This window comes from Eurosta solidaginis, chromosome 2, assembly GCF_040869045.1.
Source record: "Eurosta solidaginis isolate ZX-2024a chromosome 2, ASM4086904v1, whole genome shotgun sequence".
NCBI classification, from domain to species: domain Eukaryota; kingdom Metazoa; phylum Arthropoda; class Insecta; order Diptera; family Tephritidae; genus Eurosta; species Eurosta solidaginis.
Window position 1 is genome coordinate 19,645,952 of NC_090320.1, and position 26,957 is coordinate 19,672,908.

Genomic DNA, 26,957 nt, shown 5'->3' on the forward strand with positions numbered 1-26,957 from the left:
GATGCTATTATTGTTTTGCATAGGCCAAAGCATAGCTTCTGGAGCTCCTGTGAGCTTATAGTAGAAACTCATATGTGCATATTATTAAGGTTGTTAGCATGTTTATGAAAATGTATATGTATGCGTAGATGTGTGTGTGCAACAACAGTACAAATACAATAAACAAATCTTTAAAAATATACCAACAAACAGAATAAGAATCCTGCAAGTTTTTCCACACAACTGCACACAAAGAAAAGCGAAGGTCACAGCTACACATATGTATGTATTTGCATACATTTTATGTGTGTGTGTGTCGTTAAAGGAACATATTCACTTAATTCCTTGGTGATTTCGTGTACAAAGCTATGGCTTAAGTGAGCAGAAGAATAAGAAGAAATGAAAAAACATATTTTTTAAATTTTGTGAGAAAAGTTTATAAGTAGATATGGATCATATGTGTTTGTCATACGGCCCGAAACACATACATTCATGCACAAAGCAAATGCTTACATATTCAAGAAGTTTTTGGAAAAGTAGAAAAAGCTACAGAGATTTTCTCAGCTAGCAGGCTTTACATGAGCGTGACCGTTCGTTATTGTCCCTTGGTGTGAGATTTGTTGGGAGCGCCATTTCAACTTTGCTACATTTTCACCTCTTCGCCTCACATTGGCTTTGGCAATAAGAAAGAGAGATTTTCCATAGCAATATAATATTTATAATGCGGTAAGTTGCGTAACAACATAAAGTAGTAAAAATAAAAATAAAATATATTGATATGTGCCTGGGCTTCGAATTGTGGAATATTGCAGTTGCAAGCTGCAATTTGGTCCATGAATGCTGCATTACTTTTTTGTTGCTGTTTGTGCTATTGTTTGAGTTGTTCTGTTGCTGATGTTAAGTTTTGTATTGTTGTTGTTATTATTTTGCATGCGTTCAAATCCTATTCTGATGTTTGGATTGTGTAGGGATTTGGTTTACGGTTATTATATTATATAACCTCAAAATGAAGCTGTTTTGTTATAAAATTTTAAACATTTACTGTTATGAGCAGACTTGGTTTTAAATAAAGGAGAAACAAGTAAGGGTGTCTAAGTTCGGTTGTAACCGAATATTATATATTCAGCGTAAGATTCAATTGTACAGTTCATTTCCGATAGATTACTACTTAGATAAATGCCTCCTAATTTCCTCGTACAATGGTAAGTGAATTATCATTGATACGATGAAACGACGAGAGACGTTCCAATCCGTTTTGATAGAGACTAAAAGGAGAGAGGAGTTGCATATGATCCATCAAGCAGAAAAGACGTGGACAAAATTTCTAAGATCATGTGGAAAGCATACGATATTAGACTCACAAAGTGGCTCACATCTCTGAAGAGAGAAGGCTTAAGGCTCACAATGGGCATACTAACTGAACATTGCCTTTTGGCGTCATATTCTTATAAGTTAGGCTTCGTCAGTAACAGCAACTGTAGGAAGTGCGAGCTGCAGGAAGAAACGGTTGAGCACATTCTGCGTATGTATCTTGCCTTCGCAAGTTCAAGGCTCCAGTTATTAGGGGCGGCAGAGTTGCCAGATCTAGAGGTATAAATTAAGCTAAATGCTAGAAAACTTCTAGAATTTGCCAAGATGACGGAATTATTCTATAAGATAAGTCCTGGTACCTGATTGGGGCTCTTCCCTTTAGCCGTCAGTCAAACAAATTCCGGTAACACTGTGGACGCATTTAGTCTATGTTAGGTCTTTATTGGCCGACCAATTCAACCTAACCTAACCTTTCATTTAATGTCTTTAAATATGACAACTCTTCGAGGATCAATTTCAAAAAAAAAATTACTTTGTAGCCGAAGGTTTTGGGGAGTGTTACCGATGTTGATGATACTTTGCCCGATATAAAGCCTTGTCTACTAAAGAAACAGGACTCGTCAAAGGATGGGAGGTTGACAATTAAGTTGGAGAATCTACAATTTGCGCTAGAAGCACCGAGAAAGAGTTACGCTACACAACCCCTTGGATCCTAAGTCGATTTCTTCCTTTTCTCGCGTTCTTTTTGACTGCAAATTTGTTGTGATTGTAACAGTACTTCTTATAACATATGTTCTGGTTTTTGAAAGGGGCTTTCAGTTTAGTCGATAAACAAACTTCTGGAAGCACTATGGACTCATTGAGTCCATGTGAGGTCCTCATGGACCGGCCAGTATAACCTTATCTAACCTAACAGTACTTCTCACGCTATAGACACATTTATGTGAGGTCTTTATTGACCGGTTTTGGACGGGAACGTGCTTGGCGAGTTCGTATTTGTCGTAGGCCACATGGTCGTTACTTTTTTCGCTTTTACCTTGTAGTTCACATTTACATATTTCTTTCTTAATCTCCTTCTTCTACGTTCTACTTACCATCATCTTCTTGTTCTCCTTCGCCTCTACTATTAGCCGTGTTTTTTAACACGCGCGTATACGTTTCGTTTGCACGTGTAAAAAAACGCCTATCTTCGCTTAGATAATGCTTAGGAGACCCATCTAGCGGCTGTGGTTAAACAACTAGCTACAGCAACAGGGTGTACCGAAAAGCGGAGACGCAACGCTCTGATGGCCATAGGGTATAACATATAGCTGAATCAGTTGCGATGAATTGTGGACACACATAGAATACATAGAATTAGTGTAGAGGGTGAAACAAAGACACATATTTCAGTTACATCTGAGTATAATGCGTATTGAAATTTAGTGGGACAAAATTTATGCGCAGCAATTTCAGAGGTGTATTTATAGTTTGTCACTTAGCAGTCAATATAAAGTTTAAGCGTAAACGGATATACGCGTGTTAAAAAACACGGCTATTGACTATATTAGGCAAACATTTTTTTTCTTGTTTGGTTTATGTACACTCACTGAGTATATTTAAACGTTTCTTTAATAAATTCATATTAAGGGCACCGACTTCGTAAAAGTTCGTTTATATCGATAGACGTAAGATTACAGGGATGCTGGCGTGTTGCAGCTCAAAGTGTCTAAGAATTTTAAGTCTCAGACACAGTGAAACAGAAAAAAAACAATGGCTTAAACTACCTACCATCTGAAAAATGCTTCAAACAGATAAACTACTTAGATGTCAGAGCATGCATTTGAAATGCTCGCTATCTTTATGATAACAATTTTATGATGAATAAGAGGTCCAAGCCCCAAGGAGCTTGCAAATCACTGCTAGATATAAATAGCCTTTCCCAGTGGGCAAGTAAATATACTTAATCAGATTCTCTTTTTAAGTTATTATGGATGCTCTAAGATGCTTTAGAATAAACTCCATGCAGAAGAAAATTTTTATCTAGTAGAACAAAAAAAATAGATGTTCAGACTTAGGAAGTTGACAAACAGCCGGCGAATTCTCAACTGCTGCTGCCCTTTGCCAACACAAATGAATTAAATCGAAAGGAATACATATTTGTTTATCCTAGAAGACTTGGTTTAAAAAAATCTGAGTTCGAAGCGAACTCGCGCAGTAAGCCAAATACTTTCGAGTATTGTGCTTGCTCGCAATCGATTGGGAGGACTTCAAGTCATTGGCGACTTCGTTCTTATGATTTGCTTCACAGTTCCTCTTATTGTCGGAAAAAGTGATTCATTATTAAATTCAGCAGAAAAACAAGTAAGGAAGGTTAAGTTCGGGTGTAACCGAACATTACATACTCAGTTGAGAGCTATGGTGACAACATAAGGGAAAATAACCATGTAGGAAAATGAACCGAGGGAAACCCTGGAATATGTTTGTATGACATGTGTATCAAATGAAAGGCATTAAAGAGTATTTTATAAGGGAGTGGGCCATAGTTCTATAGGTGGACGCCATTTAGGGATATAGCCATAAAGGTGGATCAGGGTTGACTCTAGAATGCGTTTGTACGATATGGGTATCAAATGAAAGGTGTTAATGAGTATTTTAAAAGAGAGTAATCCTTAGTTCCATAGGTGGACGCCGTTTCGAGATATCGCCACAAAGGTGGACCAGGGGTGACTCTAGAATGTGTTTGTACGATATGGGTATCAAATTATAGGTATTAATGAGGGTTTTAAAAGAGAGTGGTGGTTGTTGTATAGGTGGTCGCCTTTTCGAGATATCGCCATAAAGGTGGACCAGGGGTGACTCTAGAATGCGTTTGTACGATATGGGTATCAAATGAAAGGTGTTAATGAGTATTTTAAAAGGGAGTAATCCTTAGTTCCATAGGTGGACGCCGTTTCGAGATATCGCCATAAAAGTGGACCAGGGGTGACCCTAGAATTTGTTTGTTCAATATGGGCATCAAACGAATGGTGTTAATGAGTACTTTAAAAGGGAGTGGGCCTTAGTTCTATAGGTGGATGCCGTTTCGAAATATCGCCATAAAGGTGGACCAGGGGTGACTCTAGAATGTGTTTGTACGATATGGGTATCAAATTAAAGGTATTAATGACGGTTTTAAAAGGGAGTGATGGTTGTTGTATAGGTGGTCGCCTTTTCGAGATATCGCCATAAAGGTGGACCAGGGGTGACTCTAGAATGCGTTTGTACGATATGGGTATCAAATGAAAGGTGTTAATGAGTATTTTAAAAGGGAGTAATCCTTAGTTCCATAGGTGGACGCCGTTTCGAGATATCGCCATAAAGGTGGACCAGGGGTGACCCGAGAATTTGTTTGTACAATATGGGTATCAAAAGAAAGGTGTTAATAAGTATTTTAAAAGGGAGTAATCCTTAGTTCCATAGGTGGACGCCGTTTCGAGATATCGCCATAAAGGTGGACCAGGGGTGACCCTAGAATTTGTTTGTACAATATGGGTATCAAAAGAAAGGTGTTAATGAGTATTTTAAAAGGGAGTGGGCCTTAGTTATATAGGTGTACGCCGTTTCGAGGTATCGCAATAAAGGTGGACCATGGGTGACTCTAGACTTTGTTTGTACGATATGGGTATCAAATGAAAGGTGTTAATGAGTATTTTTAAAAGGGAGTGGGCCTTCGTTCTATAGGTGCTCGCCTTTTCGAGATACCACCATAAAGGTGGACCAGGGGTGACTTTAGAATATGTTTGTACGATATGGGTATCAAATAAAAGGTGTTAATGAGTATTTTAAAAGGGCGTGGGACTTAGTTCTATAGGTGGACGCCTTTTCGAGATATCGCCATAAAGGTGGACCAGGGGTGACTCTAGAATAAGTTTGTACGATATGGGTATCAAATTAAAGGTATTAATGAGAGTTTTAAAAGGGAGTGGTGGTAGTTGTATATGTGAAGGCATTTTCCAGATATCGACCAAAATGTGGACCAGGGTGACCCAGAACATCATCTGTTGGATACCGCTAATTTATTTATATATGTAGTACCTGCCAAGATTTTAAGGGTTTTTTATTTCGCCCTGCAGAACTTTTTTCATTTTCTTCTACTTAATATGGTAGGTGTCACAACCATTTTATAAAGTTTTTTCTAAAGTTATATTTCGCGTCAATAAAACAATCCAATTACCTTACCATGTTTCATCCCTTTTTTCGTATTTGGTATAGAATTATGGCATTTTTTTCATTTTTCGTAATTTTCGATATCGAAAAAGTGGGCGTGGTCATAGTTGGATTTCGTTCATTTTTCATACCAAGATAAAGTGAGTTCAAGTAAGCACGTGAACTAACTTCATTAAAGATATGCCGATTTTTGCTCAAGTTATCGTGTTAACGGCCATGCGGAAGGACAGACGGACGACTGTGTATAAAAACTGGGCGTGGCATCAACGGATTTCGCCCATTTTCACAGAAAACAGTTAACGTCATAAAATCTATGCCCCTACCAAATTTCAAAAGGATTGGTTAATTTTTGTTCGAATTATGGCGTTAAAAGTATCCTAGACAAATTAAATGAAAAAGGGCGGAGCCACGCCCATTTTGAAATTTTCTTTTATTTTTGTATTTTGTTGCACCATATCATTACTGGAGTTGAATGTTGACATAATTTACTTATATACTGTAAAGATATTAAATTTTTTGTTAAAATTTTACTTTAAAAAAAATTTTTTTTAAAAGTAGGCGTGGTCCTTCTCCGATTTTGCTAATTTTTATTAAGCGTACATATAGTAATAGAAGTAACGTTCCTGCCAAAGTTCATCATGATATCTTCAACGACTGCCAAATTACAGCTTGCAAAACTTCTAAATTACCTTCTTTTAAAAGTGGGCAGTGCCACGCCCATTGTCCAAAATTTTACTAATTTTCTATTCTGCGTCATAAGTTCAACTCATCTAACAAGTTTCGTCGTTTTATCTGTATTTTGTAATGAATTATCGCACTTTTTCGGTTTTTCGAAATTTTCGATATCGAAAAAGTGGGCGTGGTTATAGTCCGATATCGTTCATTTTAAATAGCGATCTGAGATGAGTGCTCAGGAATCTGCATACCAAATTTCATCAAGATACCTCAAAATTTACTCAAGTTATCGTGTTAACGGACGGACGGACGGACGGACGGACATGGCTCAATCAAATTTTTTTTCGATCCTGATTATTTTGATATATGGAAGTCTATATCTATCTCGATTCCTTTATATATGTACAACCAACCGTTATCCAATCAAACTTAATATACTCTGTGAGCTCTGCTCAACTGAGTATAAAAACTTAGAATATGTTACATTTACTCTCCTTAACATTTTTCTAGAAAACCCGTTCCTTAAACAAATTTAGAAGAAATCAATTTGTTCCTTTACATAATATATTCATAGTAAACCGGGTCGATTTATTAACCGATATTGCGCCATCGATTTTTCGATAGGATTTGGGCTCAGGAAAAAAAAGTTCACCTACGCATACCGAAAAAATAATAATTTTCAAGCCTGCGAAATTTCATTGATTTTTTCGATTGTTTATGCATTTTTTTTTTTTTTTTTCATTTTCAAGGCTCCAAATCATTTTTTATGTATTTTTTTCGAGTCCATTGGCAAATGCAAAATTGGATTTACCAATTTTTTTGAAAAAAAAAAATGCTTTTATGGATATTTAGAAGAACTTTGGTCGAAAAATCTACTATTTTTTCGCAGGCTCGATAATTATTTTTTTGGGTATGCGTAGTGAACTTTTTTTTCCTGAGCCCAAATCCTATTGAAAAATCGATGGCGCGATATGGGTTAACTTTCCTCCATACAAATCGACCCAACCCAATTCATTGTCCTTTCATTTTAAGTTATTGCCTTAGTTGAACTAATAAATCGACTAGTTTACAAACCATTAATCAATCCACCGAAACTGTCAGATGTTTGTCAAATTTACTTGACAACAGTATGCTAATAATGTGCGCATACATTAACACGTCTAATATAACATGAACGCCGCGAGAAAAATGATATTCAAACGAGAGGCTAAAGGTGCATGAGCAAGTGGGTAGGTGGGCATAGGTAAAAGGGTAGATAAGATTGAAGAGTATGAGCAAATTAATGAATTTTAAATCATATGAAAAAGGAGTATTAGGGTTCCGGCATCTGCCTGCATCTTTTTCGTATTGAAATAAAGTGATACAAAAGTTTACGGAAGAGGCGAGAAGAAGTTGGTGAAAGTATTTGAAGAAATATTGAGCAGCTAACTGGATTTGCTTAAGAGACCTAAGGCCTTCATAATTGCATCAGCACGCAGGTAGTTTTACATTTTCAAGTCCAAGGACTGTTATACTGAAGTTTGGTTACGAAGCTGTCATTTACATAACTGCAGTGACAGTCAAAATGCACCCAAGTACCCTATTCAATCAAGCAATAGCAATACAAACTTTCGTTGCTCATTTCATAGTTCTTAAAATATTTTAAATTCTATTTCTATAAACAACTTAACTTTCCTTTAGCAACAATTTGCCACAATTTTTGTTTTATTTAAAAAATGTTATCGTTGTGGTAAACATTATAAGATAAGCATTGCAATTAAAACACAAAGTTGCAACAACTCCTGCTTTGAACGCCTATATAAAGTTTCAAATCAGATAAAAATGCCATGATATCTACATCCCTGCAGATGCATATATGTAAGTACATGCCCAGTACGAAATTCGTATGTCTTCCCTTTTTTGTGGCGATATGATTTAAGTGGTCTTTCAAATCTGAAGTTGGATATAGCGTAGTAGTTAAAACAAGTAAGGAAGTCTAAGTTCGGGGGATATATACTACTTATACACATGCAATATCGTCTGCGGTAAGAAGCTGCAAAACATTTACTGTCATAGAAACAATGTTCCTACCAAATATCGCTAAAATTGTTAGCTTTACATTCGACTTTTGTAATTAAGCGTGGTATTCAGATCACAAGAAAACGCTGAAGAAGCTTTTTGATTTTCCTCTTGTAAGCCACACTTGAAAATTTTGTATTTAAAGATGTGTAGTTTGTTATTTTGATATTCGTTTTCTTTATAAAATTGCTTCCGAGATGGATGCTGCAACCATAAATTGAAGCCTAGAGGTATTTCTTGAGAATTTTTAGGACCATTGAAGAAATGCTCAAGAAGTGCCCAAGAAATCTGTGTATATTTTATTTACTACTTTAAATTTCCTAGAGGCCAGATCTCTCTACTCATGTATCTTGATGAGTGACACAGTAAGCAAGTATGTAGAAGTGTGTGTATAAGTATATATATATGCGTGTAAGGCAAATTGGGAAATTACAATAAATATACCACGAAATTGTAAAGGTATGTTGAGCTATGTGTAACTTTTACCTTTCAGCAGCGCACATACCTCACATACATTCCTTCAAATTGTTTTTGAATTAAAATGTATGAAAGAAAGACGAAGCGCAAAAAGATTAGGGTGGGTCAATAGAAAAATTTTGTGATTACGTGCGTTAAAATTTGCGGAGGATTTTTATAACAGAGACAGACATTTCAAGTGGAGGATACTAATAAAACTGTGTATGCATTCGATCTTGACATGTGTATATATTTTCTTGATGTGTAAACATGTTAGCTCACGATATGGCGTATTACAGAATGTAAGCGTACGCGTAGTCTTTAGAAGTAGTAAGCTATATAGGGGAATGCAGAATGTATTCATAGTGTGTAGTGCAGGAGTTTTTTAGTAACTTCACTATAGCATGAAGTGAGAGCAATACAAGGCCAGGAAAAGAAGGAAATGCTTATTATAAGTGTGTTATCGATGACGTGTACAGAACCGACTTTGATTCCTTTTGTTTTTTTTTTTTTTGATTTTCCAACAGGGTGGATAATTGATAAGTGATGTATATTTCGACGAATGAAAAATTTCACTGATGATGACGCAACGCCGAAGCCGGTGCGTTTCCAAACCACATTTGACAAGGGATGACGGAAAATGGTTCCAATATACGTCTGTTATATTTTTGTTATCGATAACAAAGGTTATGGGCGAGTTATCGAAACCGGTTTGTCTCCAAACAAAATTTTACAAGGGAAGACAGTTTTGCTATTGGTAACCAAGGTTAGATATCGTTGAGTTATCAATTTTTATCAAAAAGTTATCGCTTTGTTATCAAAATATTATAGATTTATTAGCGAAAAGTTGCCGGCCATTAATCGAAAAGGCATCCATATTTTAAAAAAATTAACAAAACTTCATTACAAATTCGATGAAACTTCTGTAAACAGTTGTTAACAACCCGATAAGAAACTAAGCGATAACATGCTGATATCAAATCTATAACTCGACGATAAAAATTCGCTATCGATAATATGCCGATAATAAAATAATATATTGTAGGTATCGGTTGTTATCGAAATTATTTGTTTCTGGTAGAGCTGGCTCTAGTCAATTTAAAAACATTGCTTTTCTAAACGTACACCAGAATGTTTACACATCGAATTTCACTAGTACATACTTGGTACTAACACCTTTTTTTTATTCATCGCGGGTTTGTGAGACCTGCAAATGACCCTGATTTCACTCAGGGCTACCTTAGCTTTTGGCGGTTTCATACAAATGGTATGCTTTCCTCTCGTTTCAATTGCTTTTACATTCATGCTGTAATGCTGCGATCTTTTTTTTAAATTCCCGTTTAAAAAACCGACTATGAACAAGAAGCAATCTCCTCCATCTATACATATATCCAATTCTGTGTGTGTGTGTTTCCCTATGGAAACGTATTTCCCACACTTCAATCATCACCAAATTTTGGTTATAGGTTCCTTCGTTTTTCATATTTCAGAACTAAGAATTTTAAATAAAATTTTTTTTCAATTTCACGTGCGCCACTGGGTGGTGCGACAAATTTTGATGTCAGCAAAAGTTACTCATACGCCATATGCACGTACTTTAGTGCAAAACTTTTGTTTGGTCAAAAAGTTAAAGCGATTGCAATGAGTGATCTAAAATTTAAAAAGTTTTTATTAAATTTAAGTATTACATTGTAAAGATAGCTGTCTACATGAGATGATAGACAAAAATTGTGCAGCTAAAATATTTTGATTAAGTTATGAGATTTTGAGTATGAATTATGTGTGACAAAATAAAATTTGAAAAGTAAAGCAAAGAATGATAAATTAGAGAAATGAGAGATCTAAGAAAAAAGAAAAAAGAAAAAGAGAGGTAGAGGGTGTAAAAAAAGAAGAGGGAGCGATAAGGAAATTATTAAGGGTAAGAATGCGAAAAATTGGGAGATATATTTTGTAGAAGACCAATAAAATCTTATATACTGATTGCTTGACTTTGAGTAACGGGAAGGAATGGATTAAAATACACCTGCTTATTTAGATTAGTATATGCCCAACCCGAGCAACACCGGGTGTCCTGCTAGTTTTAAATATTTCCTAATTTTTTCGATGTAGCAACAAATCCCATTAATTTATGACACACCCTAATGTACACATATGTTCAATATGTCTTAGCATTTCATACAGCTGTTTGTCATTGACGCGGAACTCCCCATTCATGTTTTTCAAATAATTTTGTATGCACAAAAGAATTTTGTTTTTTTTTTTTTTTTTTTTTTTTTGTTAACATATACACCAACACCAAAAGACTTGTTAACAGTAAAATATTCAAATTTTTAACTTTGGTGTAAAATACTTTTTTAGCATCTGTAACGCCAGCACCACCTTGCCTAACGCCATCAGCGGCATATTAAACGCGCCAAGAATGTTTATAAGGACTTAGTTATCAAATGCATTATACTTACCTATACACATGTGCATGTTTGGAAGTATGTATGTATGACATATCCACATATTTATGCTTATGATGATATATGTGAATGTGTGTGTTGTGACTTTGTTGAGCTCGAAAAGAAAATTAATACTTACGTGAATGTTTATATGAGGTTAGCTTATATTAGGGATGCTACGGAGCTTCGTTTTCGATATGAATCGAGCCTTTGTTGAGTTATTGTTTGTTTTAAATTAATTAAAAATGTGTCTTAACGGGTTATCCACCCCTATTCTGCATTTCGACTTGAATTGGATTTTTTTCGATTTGGCAACTTTGGTATTCTGTGTTCCAATCTCTTTCGAACCAACTTCGAATCGTTCGATTTTGTGTATTCTGCATTTCGATCGTAGTTCCGTTTTTTTGCAATTATTTTCTTTTTATTTTGTTATTAATTTATAACAGAATTTTAACAAAAATATAAGTAAAACTTGTTGAGAAACGTAAAAGGCTTGATGGTGCTTGTTTTGTTTCCAACTAAAGTGCAGTATGAGACCTTGGCTAATTTAATGGCAACAAAGCGCGATATGATGACTCCTGGGAAGCCAGCCTTCGCATAAAATTTTTGCTTCGCTTGTATTTTCTCCTCTTCACTTTGTTCAAATGTTATGCGTTGCTTTCCAACTCCACAAATAATGCCGCGGCTATTGATTCCATTATAATAGACAGCTATAATTTGTGTCTGTTCGTTGGGTCCAGTTATATGCCAAAGCAAGCTGCCGGAGTATAGGAAGTTGAAGCGGAAACGTAAACAATCCTTGCGGAAAGAATAAATAAATCTTTGTAAAGTATTTTAGGCCAGTGCAATGAAATTAGCATCCATAAAATTCAGAAAATGTCAACTATATTCGTGCAGCAATCCGTTCTAACGAAACGTGGCCACGGCAGGGATTTGGCCAAAAGAACGATAAAAACACACTTACAATAATGAAAGCACTTCACTCAGAAAATATTACACTGCGGCAATATATTCTATTGCTTTATTTTGTATAAAATGGCATAGATAATAAAATATAAACGTTTTTCAGTGTTTTTTACAAATTCTTTAATTTATTTTGTTCCATTGTTGACACATTCCGTACAAACAGCTGATTTCGAAAAATCATTTGCTCTTGCTCTTCTCGTTACAATTCCGTCGTAAAGCAGAATACCCAACTTCGATTAAAGCGGAGCGTAGAACGGGAACGTAATCGAAATGCAGAATAGGGGTGATCAAGTATGGTCTGAATCATGGCGCAACGATACAAGGTGGCAGCACGGAACAGCTGATTATTAACTTTTTTATTTGTTTTGATACATTAACTTCCGCCGCAGTACGATTTTGACATTTGTCCATTGAATTTACAAAAACAAAGTATGGATTTTTTATTTATGTTTGTAGGTATGTCACCATGCTGCCACCTTGTATCAATTCGCTATGGTCTGAATTGAAACATTAAAATACATACAGCCCTAATCAGATGGATCGGCTGCTTGCCAAACTGCAGTAGGATTACTTCGCAGTGGTGGCTGTATGACGCCAAGAGTTCAACGGGCAGAGGTGCTTAACATTGTGGTGTACTATTACCTTTGCTGTGGAAAATGATTATCGGTTAACTGCTCAAACGGTTCGACAAGGGATCCGTTAATCTTACGGCGTACACAGATGTCGTTGCAGTTGCAAAGTGCCCTTCAACAATTAACTCTTTGACGGAATGGGCGCTTCGGGATATATACCTGGGCATCTAATATCGGGTAGGCAAAGAAGACGGATATGGTATTGTTTACTGAGAGGTATAAGATCCCGAATTGAAGTAGGTCCAAACTAGGAAGGGTGACCCCGCAGGAGAAAGCTCAACGTGAAGGAGAGAGTGAGAAATTCCTCGACGGCACTTTATGCATGTAAAGTAGTGCTGACGTGTACTTGGGGTCTCTCTCATTGGGTATTTACAGCGATTGTAAAGCCTGTCCAATATTATGGAAACTTTGTTTAATGGACAGTCACACAAAAAAGAACCTTATTCAAAAAATTAAAGAAGTTATGCAGATAAGCAATGCTTGGCATAACGGTAGCCCTGAACACAACCCCTACAGCTGCACTGTATGCCATTCTGCACATCCCAACTGTAGACCTGGCGGTGAAGTAGATAGCGCAAAAAACTGCAAAGAGACTTAATGGATCGGAGCAGCTTGAGCGCAAATCATACGGTCATAGTAGTATAGCGTTATCAATCCCCGGACGAACGGGCTATTTAGTTCCCTTCCTGCGCTTCGATCCGTCACCTAGAGCCACAAAAAGAAGTAGAAGATTGACGAAAGAGTGCCCAAATGGCAGACAAGATGATTCCAAAGTAATGATAGGAGTAGGGTCTGCGTTATAGTGTGCTAACGGGGAAATAAACAGATCATACAAGCTGCCGGATCACTGTAGTGTTTTTCAGATGGAAGTAGTAGCCGTAACCAAATCAGTAGAAACACTGGAATAAAATAGCTTAAACTGCATCCGTGTGAACTTTTATATTGACAACCAAGCAGCAATAATCTCGCATATCACAGACAGAAATGATAGAACTAGAAATGAAAAGGCGGATGGGGTAGCTAAAAGAGTGTATCCCCCTATAAAGACGCATTCTCCAGTAGACGTCTCTATTAGTTTTGGCGAGATTAAAATAAGGGAAGAGTTGTGCATTGATCAAATAAGAAGGAAATGCGTTGAACGAAACACGAGGCTGCAAAGTGTCAAAGGTCAAACAAAGTTACTCTCAGCGTTGAAAAGAGGGGACTGGGGGTCATGATAAGAAACTCTGACTTGACACTGCCTTCTGGCGTAGTATGCGCTTGAATGAGGCCTCATCGGTGATAGCAGGTGTACAGAATGCGGGTTGGAGGAGGGAATGATCGCAGACGATTTGTGCTCGTGTCCTGCGTTCTCGAGGCTAATACTCCAGCTGTAAGGAGTGGCACAGCTATCAGATCTATAAGCAGCACATAGCACAGGTCCCAGAAAGAATCCAGTATTTGCCAATAAAACTGCTCAGCCTTTTGTAGAGTTCTTCACAGTATGTACACGTCTGCTAGACACTGATTTTGAAGCGGTGACGTACTCTGGCTAATGCAGTAGGACAGGGGACTTCACGCTTCACTTTTATCTATTCAACTAATGCAAGAAACATTTTCTGAGTGTTCCAATCCTTTTACATGTCACAGATAATGTCAATTTGTGAACTTTATCAGCAAGCATAGAGGGAATGGGTGTGATAGCCAACCCTTCAATGAGCCTTCAAATGAAGATACACTCTAGTTTCAGTAGGTATATTTCTAGTAAATCCGCGACCTTACTGCTTAGCTGGAGAGCATCTTTTACAGAGGCGATAGTAACCAGCGGGAGAGCCTTGAGTATCCGAGTCTGATACATTGAAACAAATCAAATTCTAGCCATCCAATGCAAATGCTTCAGAAAGGGATAAATATGTACAACTTTTGCGATGTGCTTCCAGTCTAATGCTTGGTCGCTCTGCCTGGAGTGATTGCTTACCTAAATCTGTTCTCGATATGTATATTTACGGTTTTAATCTCCAACGTATTCTCTGACCAGGGTCGGTAACGCGTTATACGATTCGTGCTCGAAATCAATTTTTTAAATTGCGATAGGTCTGAAACGGGCAATCGGAATAGGGAAATATGTGAACTTGTGGCTACCAGTACTCATTAGATCCATAATTTATTATCATTACCACGAATCTTTTGACAGTTTCTGATTTATTGTTTGCGTGACATTGCTTTTCGATACATGACCGTATAACACGATACGGGCTCAGTTTTTCGGATTTTAAAGAGCACTCTGTCATTAAAAGTGGAAGATTTGGGACGTCTACGGAGCAAGCTTCAAGGGATGCGCCCTTTTTAGCTAGTTCGTCCGCTTTTTCATTCCCATCTATTCCCATATGCCCTGGGACCCAACATAGATGTATGCTTCTCCCTGTCCCGATTCTCTCCAGAGACCGCTTACACTCTAACACGCATTTAGATGCTGTGCTATGCGAGATTATTGCCTTAATTGCTGCTTGACTCAATATAAAAGTTAACACGGTTGCAGCTTAAGCTATTCTCTTCCAGGGTTTCTACTGCTTTGGTTACGGCTAATATTTCCGCTTGGAAAACGCTACAGTAATTCGGCAGCCTGTAGGATCTGCTTATTTCCGGTTCAGCGCAGTATACCGCAGACCCTACTCCTTCCACTACTTTGGAACCATCGGTGTACACATGTATCGCCCCTTCCGCCATTTGCGCACCCTTGCGCCAACCGTCCACCTCTATTGTGGCCTTAAGATCTCCCTTGAAGCGCAGATAGGGAATCAGGTAGTCTGTTCGTCTTGTGATTGATGACGCTATACTACTATGGCCATATGGTCGGCGCTCAAGCTGCCCCGAAGCACCGAGCCTGGTTGCGGTCGTTAATGCTTTGTTCTTTGCTACCAGGTCTACAGGTGGAATGTGCAGAATGGCGTACAGTGCAGCCGTCGGGGTTGTTTTCAGGGCTCCCGTAATACCAAGCATCGATAGTCTGCATACCCCCTCTAATTTTTTGAGGTATGGTGTTTTTTGTGTGGATTTCCCCAAACAAAAACTCCATAGTATAGAATAGGGCTTACAATCGCTGTGAAAACCCAATGAGAAAGAGAGGGCGATAGGCCCCACATATACCCCAGCATTCGTTTACATGTATAGTGCCTTTGAGGCCTTCTTGACCCTCTCCTCCACGTTGAGCTTCCATGACAGCTTACTGTCTCGGATGATTCCTAGATATTTTGTGCAAGGTTTCTCCTGTAAGGTCACCCCTCCTAACTTAGGCCTGGTCCAATTTGGGACCTTGTACCTCTTTGTAAACAAGACCATATCTGTCTTCTCCGCATTGACTTTCAACCCGACATTAGATGCCCAGGTATGAATATCCCGAAGCGCCCGATCCATCAAAGAACTAATCGTTGGAAGGCACTTTCCACTTATGACAATTGCAACGTCATCTGCGTAAGCCGTAAGTTTTACGGGTCTCTCATCAAATTGCCTGAGCAGTTGGTTGATGACCAGCGTCCACAGCAGAGGTGATAGCCGATCCATCTTATTAAGGCAGGATGTACTTTAATGTAATGTTAACACGATAACTTGAGCAAAAATCGATATACCTTTACTAAACTTAGTTCACGTACTTGTCTGAACTCACTTTATCTTGGTATAAAAAATGAACAAAATCCGACTATGACCACGCCCACTTTTTCGATATCGAAAATTACGAAAAATGAAAAAAAAATGCCATAATTTTATACATAATATGAAAAAAGGGATTGAACATGTTAATTGATTGGTTTATTGACGCAAAATATAACTTTAGAAAAACCTTGTAAAATGGGTGTGACACCTACCATATTAAGTAGAAGAAAATGAAAAGTTCTGCAGGGCGAAATCAAAAGCCCTTGGAATCTTGGCAGGAATACTGTTCGGTACCCGACGGGTGATGTTCTGGGTCACCCTGTACCACATTTTGGTCGATATCTCTAAAATACCTTCACATATACAACTAAGGGCCACTCCCTTTTAAAACCCTCATTAATACCTTTAATTTGATACACATATCGTACAAACACATTCTAGAGTCACCCCTGGTCCACCTTTATGGCGATATCTCGAAAAGACCTCCACCTATAGAACTAAGGCCCACTCCCTTTTAAAATACTCATTATCCCCTTTCGTTTGATACCCATATCGTACAAACAAATTCTAGAGACTTATTTCGTGGCCTCGTACAATCCCCACTGTGATGTAATCTTTCTGCAATTTAACATGCAGCCGATCCATCTGATTAAAGCAGGATGTACTTTAATGTAATTAAGACCATCCATAATTGCACATTTTGCAACATTATTGAAAGCCCCGGCAATTCCTTATATTCCAGGGATTTCACAATGCTTATTACCACCCTATGCAATGCGGTGTCTACCGACTTGCCTTTGGTGTATGCATGCTGTGTTGTGGAGAGCAGCTTTTCATCCACGTTGGACTTTATGTACACATCTATCAGCCTCTCAAAGGTTTTGAGCAGAAATGATGGTAAGCTAATGGGTCTAGTCTTTGGGATACACGTGACCGATCTTCCCCGCCTTTGGTATAAAAGCTACACGAGCAGTTTTCCAAAGTCGGTACATGATTCAGTCTTATGCACCCATCGAATATTATTTTAAGCCATTCCTCGACCGCCCTACTTGAGACTTGTAGCATGGCCGGGAATATACCATCTGGGCCCGGCGCTTTAAACTTAGAAAACGTCACTGCCCACTCGATCTTGGTATCGGTCACCAAGCCCGGCACTACTAGCTCCTGATCGAAGTGTGAGTGATGTCTGCTGGCTCTTCTAAACCGTCTCCCGATGGGAAATTTGTATCGAGAAGCACCTCAAGGGATTCCTCACTACTACGTGACCATTCCCCGTTCTCTTTCTTTATTAGTCCCTGGACTATGTTTCCCTGTGCTAGGACTTTTTTCAACCGTGCTGTTTCGCTGGAGCACTCTATGTCCATACAGAAACTTTTCCATGAGTTTCTCTACGCCCTGGTAATTTCACGCTTGTAGATCCTTAGTAGATTCCTGTACTCGCAGATTTTGGGTAGCAGAAAAAAAAAACTATTTTAATTTTAAGTCTCCATTGAGAAACCCCAACTCTGACCCCTATCCTTTAACTCTTTACAACCGCGACCAAAATTTATGTGATAATTTTAACCTAAGTATTGTCATTTGTATTTGTAGTAAAGGCTGAATTATGTAATTCAGTCTCATCTCAAGTCTCTAAGTTTGAGATTTTCCATTAGTGACAATTTGTGTGACTTGAGATGGTTTCGGTATTCAGTAAACGAAAATCACAAAAAAATTCAGCCACTCGGGTCCTATATTTATATTCCGTCAAACACTGTTAAAATATCAGCTGTAAAAAAACTGTAGTCCGATGGAGCCAGTCAATAACCTCTTAAGAGTTTCTACCAATGGAACATTTTTTTTGTGGCACAGATGAAGGAAAACGGGGAAACGGGGACGGCGAGCTTCTCTTCCAATTTGCGTCGTCCTCTTGATTTTCCCTACAAATTGGACGGACGGGACCTACATGTTTTATGCCGACTCCGAACGGCATCTGCAAGGCAGATGAGTTTTCATTGAGATTTTCATGGCAGAAATACGCCCGGAGCGCTTGCCAAACAATGCCGAGGGGCCACCCCGCTTAGAAAAATTTTCTTCTAACTGAAAAATCTTATTTCTAAAATTTTGATGTTGCTTTGCCCGGGGTGTGTACCCAGGGCATACGGTGTGGTAGGCGGAGCACGCTACCATCACTGATGTATTTAAATGACTTAAACTGAAGTATCTGTTTTTGTTATATTATATACAAAATATCCACAATTTACTTGGTCAATGCACAATGTGTTCATTTACAAAATCCATCATTTTACAACAATAGCAAAATAAGTAGTAACATTTTGACATATAGCAAGAAAGCAATAGATTGTCTTTGCGAAGTTTCAGTCAAATTCGACTACATCTTCATGTCTTTTGAATATTTTATATAATCAAGAGCCCTATGGTTTTATGTAAGCGAGTTATCCGCGAGATTTACCTAAAAAGGAAACCAATCAACTCACAAGAGCCTAACATTTTTTGATCTCACACGATTAATTAAAAAAAATTAACCCAATTACGAAGTATACAAAATATGCTATGAAGTACTTTTTCTTTGTATGGCTTATCTTCGGACACCATGAAGATGATTTAAGACTTTCCTGGTTTATAATTAAATACTTGTTTGTTTGTTTTCGAAATGGTACCGTCACAATATACAAGTAAATGCTTCTTTCATTTCAGTTGCTCTTAAACAAACATAATAGTTCATATTCAATAATTATAAACCGGTGTTAAGCTCATGAATTCTTAAATATTAAACTACTTGAATAATTAGAAGAGGATAATTTTGCTATTGACCAATTTTACGCATTTTTTGCACCCAACTCCTAAATTGATTTAACATATCTGATGGCAATGAAAGTATACAAAAACATAACCTTGGGGAAAAGTATTTAGTACTGAATGGAAAAAAGTATGCATTCATTTCAAGTTTACATTCATTAAAAATTGCATTCATTAAATTAGCTTTGAGTTAAAGTATTTTAAGCCATTCAGGAATGGAGATATATAATATGCAACCAAAAAATCACAAATTTTTAAAAGAATGCTGAGAGAATGCACACTCAATTGATAAAATCTTTTTACAGCTCTAGTCGTCGTACATCCATTTGTCACTGATAATGCTAAGCCAATCCGTCTAGTTCCTCGTAGTATTCCATTGGCAAATCGCCTGTTATACTTGCGGAAAAGGATTAAAAATTCGAATTTGACTTGCACTAAAGCAAATTTTTGGTCATTTTCAGCCAATTTCTATTATATACAGATGAAAAATTTGGTTTTGTAGGAATATCCAGATATTGAACGACAAAGAAGCTATTGCCAAGAGTTGAATTCAATTGATTACCAACTATAATCGAACTTTACTATCCATAAATTTAAGTTTGCAACTTTTATTCTTTTCACAGTGGGTACAAAACATTCAAATACAAAGTTAAGAGATACCATAAAATGTTTAATGGAGTATACAACTTTTTTAACGTACGATTTCTCGAATTGGTTCGAGAAGAAATTTCTCGGGAACATCAACTCGAATCTCGTCAGACTCGCAAGCTTCAACATTAAATCCAATCGGTGCATTGCAATGTTATACATATGTACATATATAAATAATGATTTCTTTTCGCTTGCGTTCGAACAAACTCGAGGAATTGTAAGCTCTTAAAATTATTCATATGGATATGTATATCTGTTTAGTGGTGTCATTGAAAACGCAACACATAAGTATGTATTTTTAATGAACAAAAAAAAAAAACAAAAACAACAGCGCATATTTATAATATTCCAATGTGGCGACTAAATTTCTGGACTCCAACGTCTCGTTTTATTTTTATATGTAAGAACTAAAAAAAATGAATCAACGTGTATAAAATTTGATGTTATATGACAGCGGTTTATAATAAGGCCGCTCCGTCCAAAGTGAAAACTAATTCCGTTTACAAGAAAGCAAAATACGCAATTTTTCGTTAGCACTCACAAGCCATAATTCAGAAACAGCTGGACCCATTTTAAACTCGTTGACAGTCATATTCTCAAAATTTATTAAATGAAACATTTGTTTCAAAGTATTTCCTGAATTTAGATCTTCAGAATGAGCTTTGGGTGAATCATCAACCATTTCAATTTTATTTAATGCAACACCATCCATTTTCAGTCCGTGTATTTTGCCGTAGTTTTCTATCAAACAAAAACGTTCGATTTCTTTGAATTTAGAATCAATTTTTTTTAGTAGATCGTAGAAAAGCACAGGTTGCAAGTCGTATATAGATGTATTACTTGTTAATTCCTTAGATTCATAAGGAAAGGCACTCTCATAAATACATGTATCATTTATATATTTGAAGTAAGTTATCTGTCGTCTAAGTTTCCTTTGATATTCATAAATTTGAACATAATCATGCAAGCTTACATGTTCTTCCTTAGCTTTTATTACGATTGTATCATGGCATTCAGTTAGAAGTTTCCCCAGCCAATAATAATCTGCCAAGTAAGCTATATGTTTCAAACGTTTCAAGTTTAAGTATTTAAGGGAATATTTTTTTCCATATATATAGTCCAACACTATTTTGAAGTCGGTGATATCAGATACGTTAGGCAGTGGTATGTTGGTGCTGGCGTCTGCTTCTTTGTAATTGCCATTGAACATTCTTTCAAAAACGGTAGAAGCGCGTGAGAGTATAGATTTATGTGCTCCAATGGTTATGGCGCTTGCTCCTGACCCAATCACAAAACTGCAATCAACGGGCGAGGACTCTTGATCGCCTATTTCGGAAATACTAAACAAATTAAAAAACAATGAATCATAATAAAGTAGACTTTCATCGTATCAATAAATTTTATTTACCTTGAGTCAGTCTCGTCAGCCATTTCCAAATCGAGAATTTTGTGAAATCAGAAGTTCAGTGGCGTTACTATGCAGAATCAAATTCTCTTGTATGGAATTCCCCTTTTTTATGTTACACACTTGCCAATGCTTGCCAAGGGATAAAGACACAAGCTCATTGTTTACTATATAGTTTGGCAGCTTAAGTAGAGGTTATGTTGCGAATAGAGTGGAAGGCAGTGGACTAGGCAGTCGAATGTCATATAATGAAGGAATGGTGTTCGGAGTTTTTTCAAAGTTAAAAAAAAAATGATAAAAGCTTTAATATAAATAAAACTATTGTTTTAGTAACAACAAAAACGCCATATATATTCTGTATACATTAATTGGCAAGGATTATCTCACTTTAAAATTTGAATTAAATAATCTAAAGTTTTTTTTTGAAACTGAGTCGAGAACTGTGCGTGTGAATGTGCGAATTTTGACCGATCAGCTGTTAGTTGCGCTACTTGGTAAAATTTACAATGCACAAGCTTGTGCACCATGATTAAATCACAAGACAATTGCAGCCATTTTGCTCCCAAGTCGAATTGACATCCGTTAACTGTGTTGTTTCTTTGCGAATTTTCGAAAAATATTAGTAGTAGAAATAAGAACCAATCAGTTTACAAATACCCGATAAGTACTTATTTAATTTAAATTTTATGATGAATTTATTAACTATGCCATGATCTATTAGTGTGCCTGGACATAGGTTATATGAAAAGTATGGACACCAAGGAATCGTGCACTTTCGTAAACCTATGAACATTCGAAAGTAAACCAATTCAAAATTCATCGTTCAACGTCAAAACCTCGACTATGAAATCGATTCACATAAAAATGTCATTAGTAAATAATGGAAATGCCATAACGAAATGTACACATGTGTAAGCAACCCTACTATCGAATTAACAATAACGACCCTGTTGTCACTCTCACTGGCAACCCAGTTGAAACATGGCGATACGAATCAAATTAACGAAGGACAGTAGTAGTTAACGAGAAAGCGAAGCGTACCAATCGGAGAAACTAAAAACGTAAAATCTCATCCTATTAATTAATTTGAAATATAATATTAAACTCTGTAATTGAATTGTTGAATTAAAAACCAGTTCCTCAAATTTAAGAAACAATCTAAAATGTTTCTATAGTTCAGAAGAAGGGATTATTGCCCAAGAAAAACAGAGTGTGAGTGATTTTGCAAATTATATGTATGCATATACGTACGTGCAATAAAAAATCTCTGTATAAACTGTGTTGGCATAAAATATGCATGAGCTTATGGAAAATATAAAGTTTTGTACTTATAATTGCTTTGCGACATATAGATATATATATATATAAAGGTGCATGAACATGAATATGCACGGTCGAAAAGTTTAAGGGGCATATTCGTGGTGAAATCCGTTTGCAACATACGTACATACATACAGGTGCAGAACGTTCGAGAAATTACTGACGTCGGTGTGTTAGTGAATTTCATCATATCTTATGCGCGCATGTTCGGTAGTGTAATTGCAACGCGAATAGCATTCACACCAACAACAACGTAAATATTAGCGAGTAACGACAAAATTTCAAACATATAAAAACGAGCAAGAACAAACGAAAATAAGTGCGAGCAAATAAACGGCGAAATCGGTTGAACGAAGCAAAGAACCAGGTGGAAAATAAAAGCGATAAAAAGAAACGACTGAAACGAAACGTGAACGGCAAAATCGTAAACAAAACAATAACGAAAATATGGGTGGAAATCAGAAACCAAAACAAAACAAAGTGCAAAGTGAAATGCAGCAGAACGATCAATATGAGGTATTTAAAATTGCCGATATGAAAATCGATCAATTAAAATCGGTATTATCGCAAAGAAATTTAGCAACGACAGGCTCGCGCGCTGAACTTGTGCAGCGTTTGCTTGACAACAATGGTTCTGATGAAATTGAGGTGCAAGTGCCACCGGTGATGTCAAGAGCAAATTCAAATGCAAATGTGAGTGCGGGTTCTAATATTCAAGAGCAAATAAACGAGCTTCGGGGCGCTTTAGATAATATAGTCGCGTTATTGCAACAAAGCGTATCGAATCAAAATGTACAAAACGAACCTTCGCGCGAGTCGGTAACAACTCCCATGACAACAACTAGTTTGCAAAGCGGGAATGGGCGAAAGGAATCTATTAAAGAAATAAGTGAAACAATTCCGGAATTTGATCCGACAAACCCCCAATCGCTTACGGTAGAGCAATTCACAGACCGCGTTAGTAGTGTCGTGCAAGCGTATCAATTTGATGAAAAGTGTGTACTTCTAGCTGTGTATAGTAGATTGCGTGGCGTAGCGCGTATGTGGCTCGATGCCCAACCAAGAGTACACACCTCATGGAACGATTTTTCAAATGATTTAGTGGCAGAATTTGGTGTTCACCTCGATGAGGCTCAGATACATCGGGTGATGGGTGAAAATGTTCGAAAATCAAATGAGCGAATTAACGATTACTGTTTCCGTATTTGTGCGCTTGGTAGACAATACCGGCTTAGTGAATCCGCGATAATTAATTACATACGCGCCGGCTTACAACATCGTGAACTACAAATCTCAATCGCCGGGATGAGATTTAAAACTGTCAAAGAAATGCGGGAAGTAATAGAAGACTATCTTTCCAATCGTAACAAAATCAGCGAAGTAAAAACTAGAAATGTGTCGGTAAATGGGCAGGAACAACAAACACAGCAAACAACGAAATCATCAATAAAGTGTTATAACTGCAAAGAGGTAGGTCATATTTCTAGTAAATGTCCCAAGCCGCAGCGGCGCGCTAGGTGTGTAGATTGTAGCAAAGTACATGCTAAAAATGAACCACAAAATTGCGGTAAGCGGGGATATGATGTCCGTCGAACCGAAATGTCAAAATTAGATCAGTGCTTCACAAAACATCTCGAAATTGGCTCTGAAACTTTTAAGGCATTTATAGACACTGGCAGCCATTGCAGTATGGTGCGGTCGTCGGTAGCTAAAACACTAAACATGACACTCGACAAGTGTCAAACGCAACTAAACGGCTTTGGGGGCGGTAGTCAAGTTATACAAGAAATGTGCACTTTGAATATAAAAATAGGTAAAGCGAATGTTAATGCTATATTCTACGTGGTTGATGACGTATTGTTACAAACAGACTTTCTAATCGGCCAAGATATATTAATGAATAAATCGGTAAAATTCGAAGTAAACGATGGCAAGTCAATTTTGGCAAGCAAACGCGTGGTAGTAGATGGCAGTAGAAATTTCGACGTTGGACAATTGGTGGCAGATATACAAGACCAGTCAAATCGTTCAAAAGTATACGCGGTTTTAGAAGAATTCGGTGATCTGTTTGCGGAAGGCTTAAACGGCATCGGTAAGACGAATCTAATCGAAATGACCATCGAACTTAACGATAATAAAATCATAGCGCAATCTCCGTATCGTATACCGGCACCAAAAAAAGCACTAGTTACAGAAATGATAAATGAACTCGAAACCAACGACATAATAACTAAATCTGAGTCAGAATATGCTAGTCCTCTCGTGCTGGTTAAGAAAAAAGACGGCGGCGATCGCCTTTGCGTAGATTATCGACGGTTGAATCAACTAATGATAAAAGAAATATTTCCGGTTCCAAATATAGAAGAGCGTTTGTACGAAGCGAAGCAGTATAAATTATTTACGGTCTTAGACTTAAATAGCGGCTACTATCAAATACCAATCGCTACTAGTTCTCGGAAGTTTACGGCCTTTATTACTCCGGACGGGTTATATGAGTTCAAAAGAATGCCTTTTGGCCTCAAAAACGCTCCTATAGCTTTTCAACGATTAATGGCGAAGGTTCAGGATAAGACGAAACCAGGCGATATGCTATTATATATGGACGATATTTTGATAGGTGGAAATTCGGTTGACGAAATGGTAGATAAGTTGCGACGCGTACTCTCTGCCTTAAGACAAGCCGGGCTTACCCTAAACGCAAAAAAATGTACGTTTTTAAAAACTTCTATAACTTTCCTGGGTCACGAAATCACCCCTGATGGAATAACACCGGTCGGGGTGAAGACACAAGCTATATCAGAATTTGCTATACCAAAGAATGTAAATGACGTTCGCCGTTTCCTCGGACTCAGCGGCTATTTCCGAAAATTTGTCCCTGGCTTTGCATTGATCTCTGAACCGTTACGAACACTTTTGAGGAAGGGCGTCGATTTTCATTGGTCATTAGAGCAAAGCAAGGCATATACCCAACTCCAACGCGCATTAACGTCAAAACCTATACTAACTGCTTATCGAGTGGATGCTGAACACGAACTCCACACAGATGCAAGCTCCATCGGGTTGGCTGGTGTACTGATGCAGCGAGAAGGTGACGACATCAAGCCTGTTGCCTACTATAGCCGAGCAACGTCTCCCAGTGAAAAGAAGTTCCACAGTTTCGAGCTGGAAGCGTTGGCTGTGGTGGAGTCGCTTGAACGTTTCAGGCATTACATATACGGCAAGAGTATCGTCGTAAGAACTGATTGCAATGCAATTCAAACGGCAATGAAGAAAAAGGAGTTGATTCCACGTATAGCGCGTTGGTGGCTCAAGATTCAAGATTATGATATTGACATACAACATAGACCTGGCAGAAGAATGGAGCACGTCGATGCCCTAAGCCGAGCTCCAGTGGAAGAATCGATAGAATCAGATACAGCACATTTACGCATATCCAAAGTAGTTATCGACGAAACCGACTGGCTATTCAGCATGCAACTCCAGGACGACACGCTGCGAGGTATCATCAACTAAATCCAGGCTAAGGGTCTATCATCCGACGGAGACTACGTAATTAAGGATAATAGGCTATTTCGGCGAGTAGACCACAAATCGTTATGGCTCGTCCCTAAGACCCTAAGATATCGAGTAACGCAAGACGCTCACGACCGTGCTGGACACATGGGGGTGGAGAAGACAATACAACGACTAATGGATCACCTCTGGTTTCCCAGGATGCGCAACTACGTTAAAAACTACTTAAAATCTTGCGTGGAGTGTGCATTCTACAAGCATAAGGGTGGGAAAATGGAAGCCCAGTACCATTTCGACGATATTGAGCCCATCCCATTTAAAACTGTTCACATGGACCACCTCGGACCGTTCCCCAAGAGCACTAAGCGAAATGAACATCTCTTGGTCATCGTCGACGCGTTCACCAAGTTTACTATTCTGCGAGCAGTAAAGAACACGTCCACTAAATGCGTAATTGATATATTGAATGATGTAAGTAGTTTCATAGGCATGCCCGAGCGAGTTGTCACCGATCGCGGAACAGCATTTACCTCGCGTGATTTCAAGAGATACTGCGACGACAACAATGTCAAACATATTCTAACTGCGGTGCGAACGCCTCGAGCAAATGGTCACGCCGAACGAACCAATCGCACCATATTATCGATGCTTCTCCCAACCACAGAAAACGACAGGCACTGGGATGAAAATATCCGCAACGTCCAGTGGTGCATCAATACCATGAACAATTCAACTACGCATTGTACTCCCTATGAGTTACTATATGGGTTTCAACCACGCGATATCCTGAAGAACAAAATTGTCTCTAGCCTACATAACAGCGACTATCTTAGCGACGAGGAACTCCAAAACATTCGAACTACCGCAGCGTCGCGAGTTAACGACCAACGAGCAGCCGCTAAGCTACAATTCGATAGAAAATGTGTAAAACCA

At 37.8% G+C, this 26,957-nt stretch overlaps 2 protein-coding genes across 29 annotated transcripts in view; one reads left to right on the top strand and one right to left on the bottom strand.

Annotated features, from left to right (window-relative positions):
- Positions 1 to 26,957, top strand: part of Lar (tyrosine-protein phosphatase Lar) — a 1,659,242-nt gene that overhangs the window by 436,292 nt on the left and 1,195,993 nt on the right. The gene's annotated exons all lie outside the window — the stretch shown is intronic.
- LOC137242013 (uncharacterized) lies at positions 19,724 to 21,340 on the bottom strand. The gene is made up of 2 exons (XM_067769376.1): positions 21,195 to 21,340; positions 19,724 to 21,126 (listed from the first exon to the last, which is right to left on the bottom strand). Exons 1-2 carry the CDS (start codon positions 21,215 to 21,217, stop codon positions 20,277 to 20,279), a joined length of 873 nt encoding a protein of 290 aa, XP_067625477.1. The 5' UTR covers positions 21,218 to 21,340; the 3' UTR covers positions 19,724 to 20,276.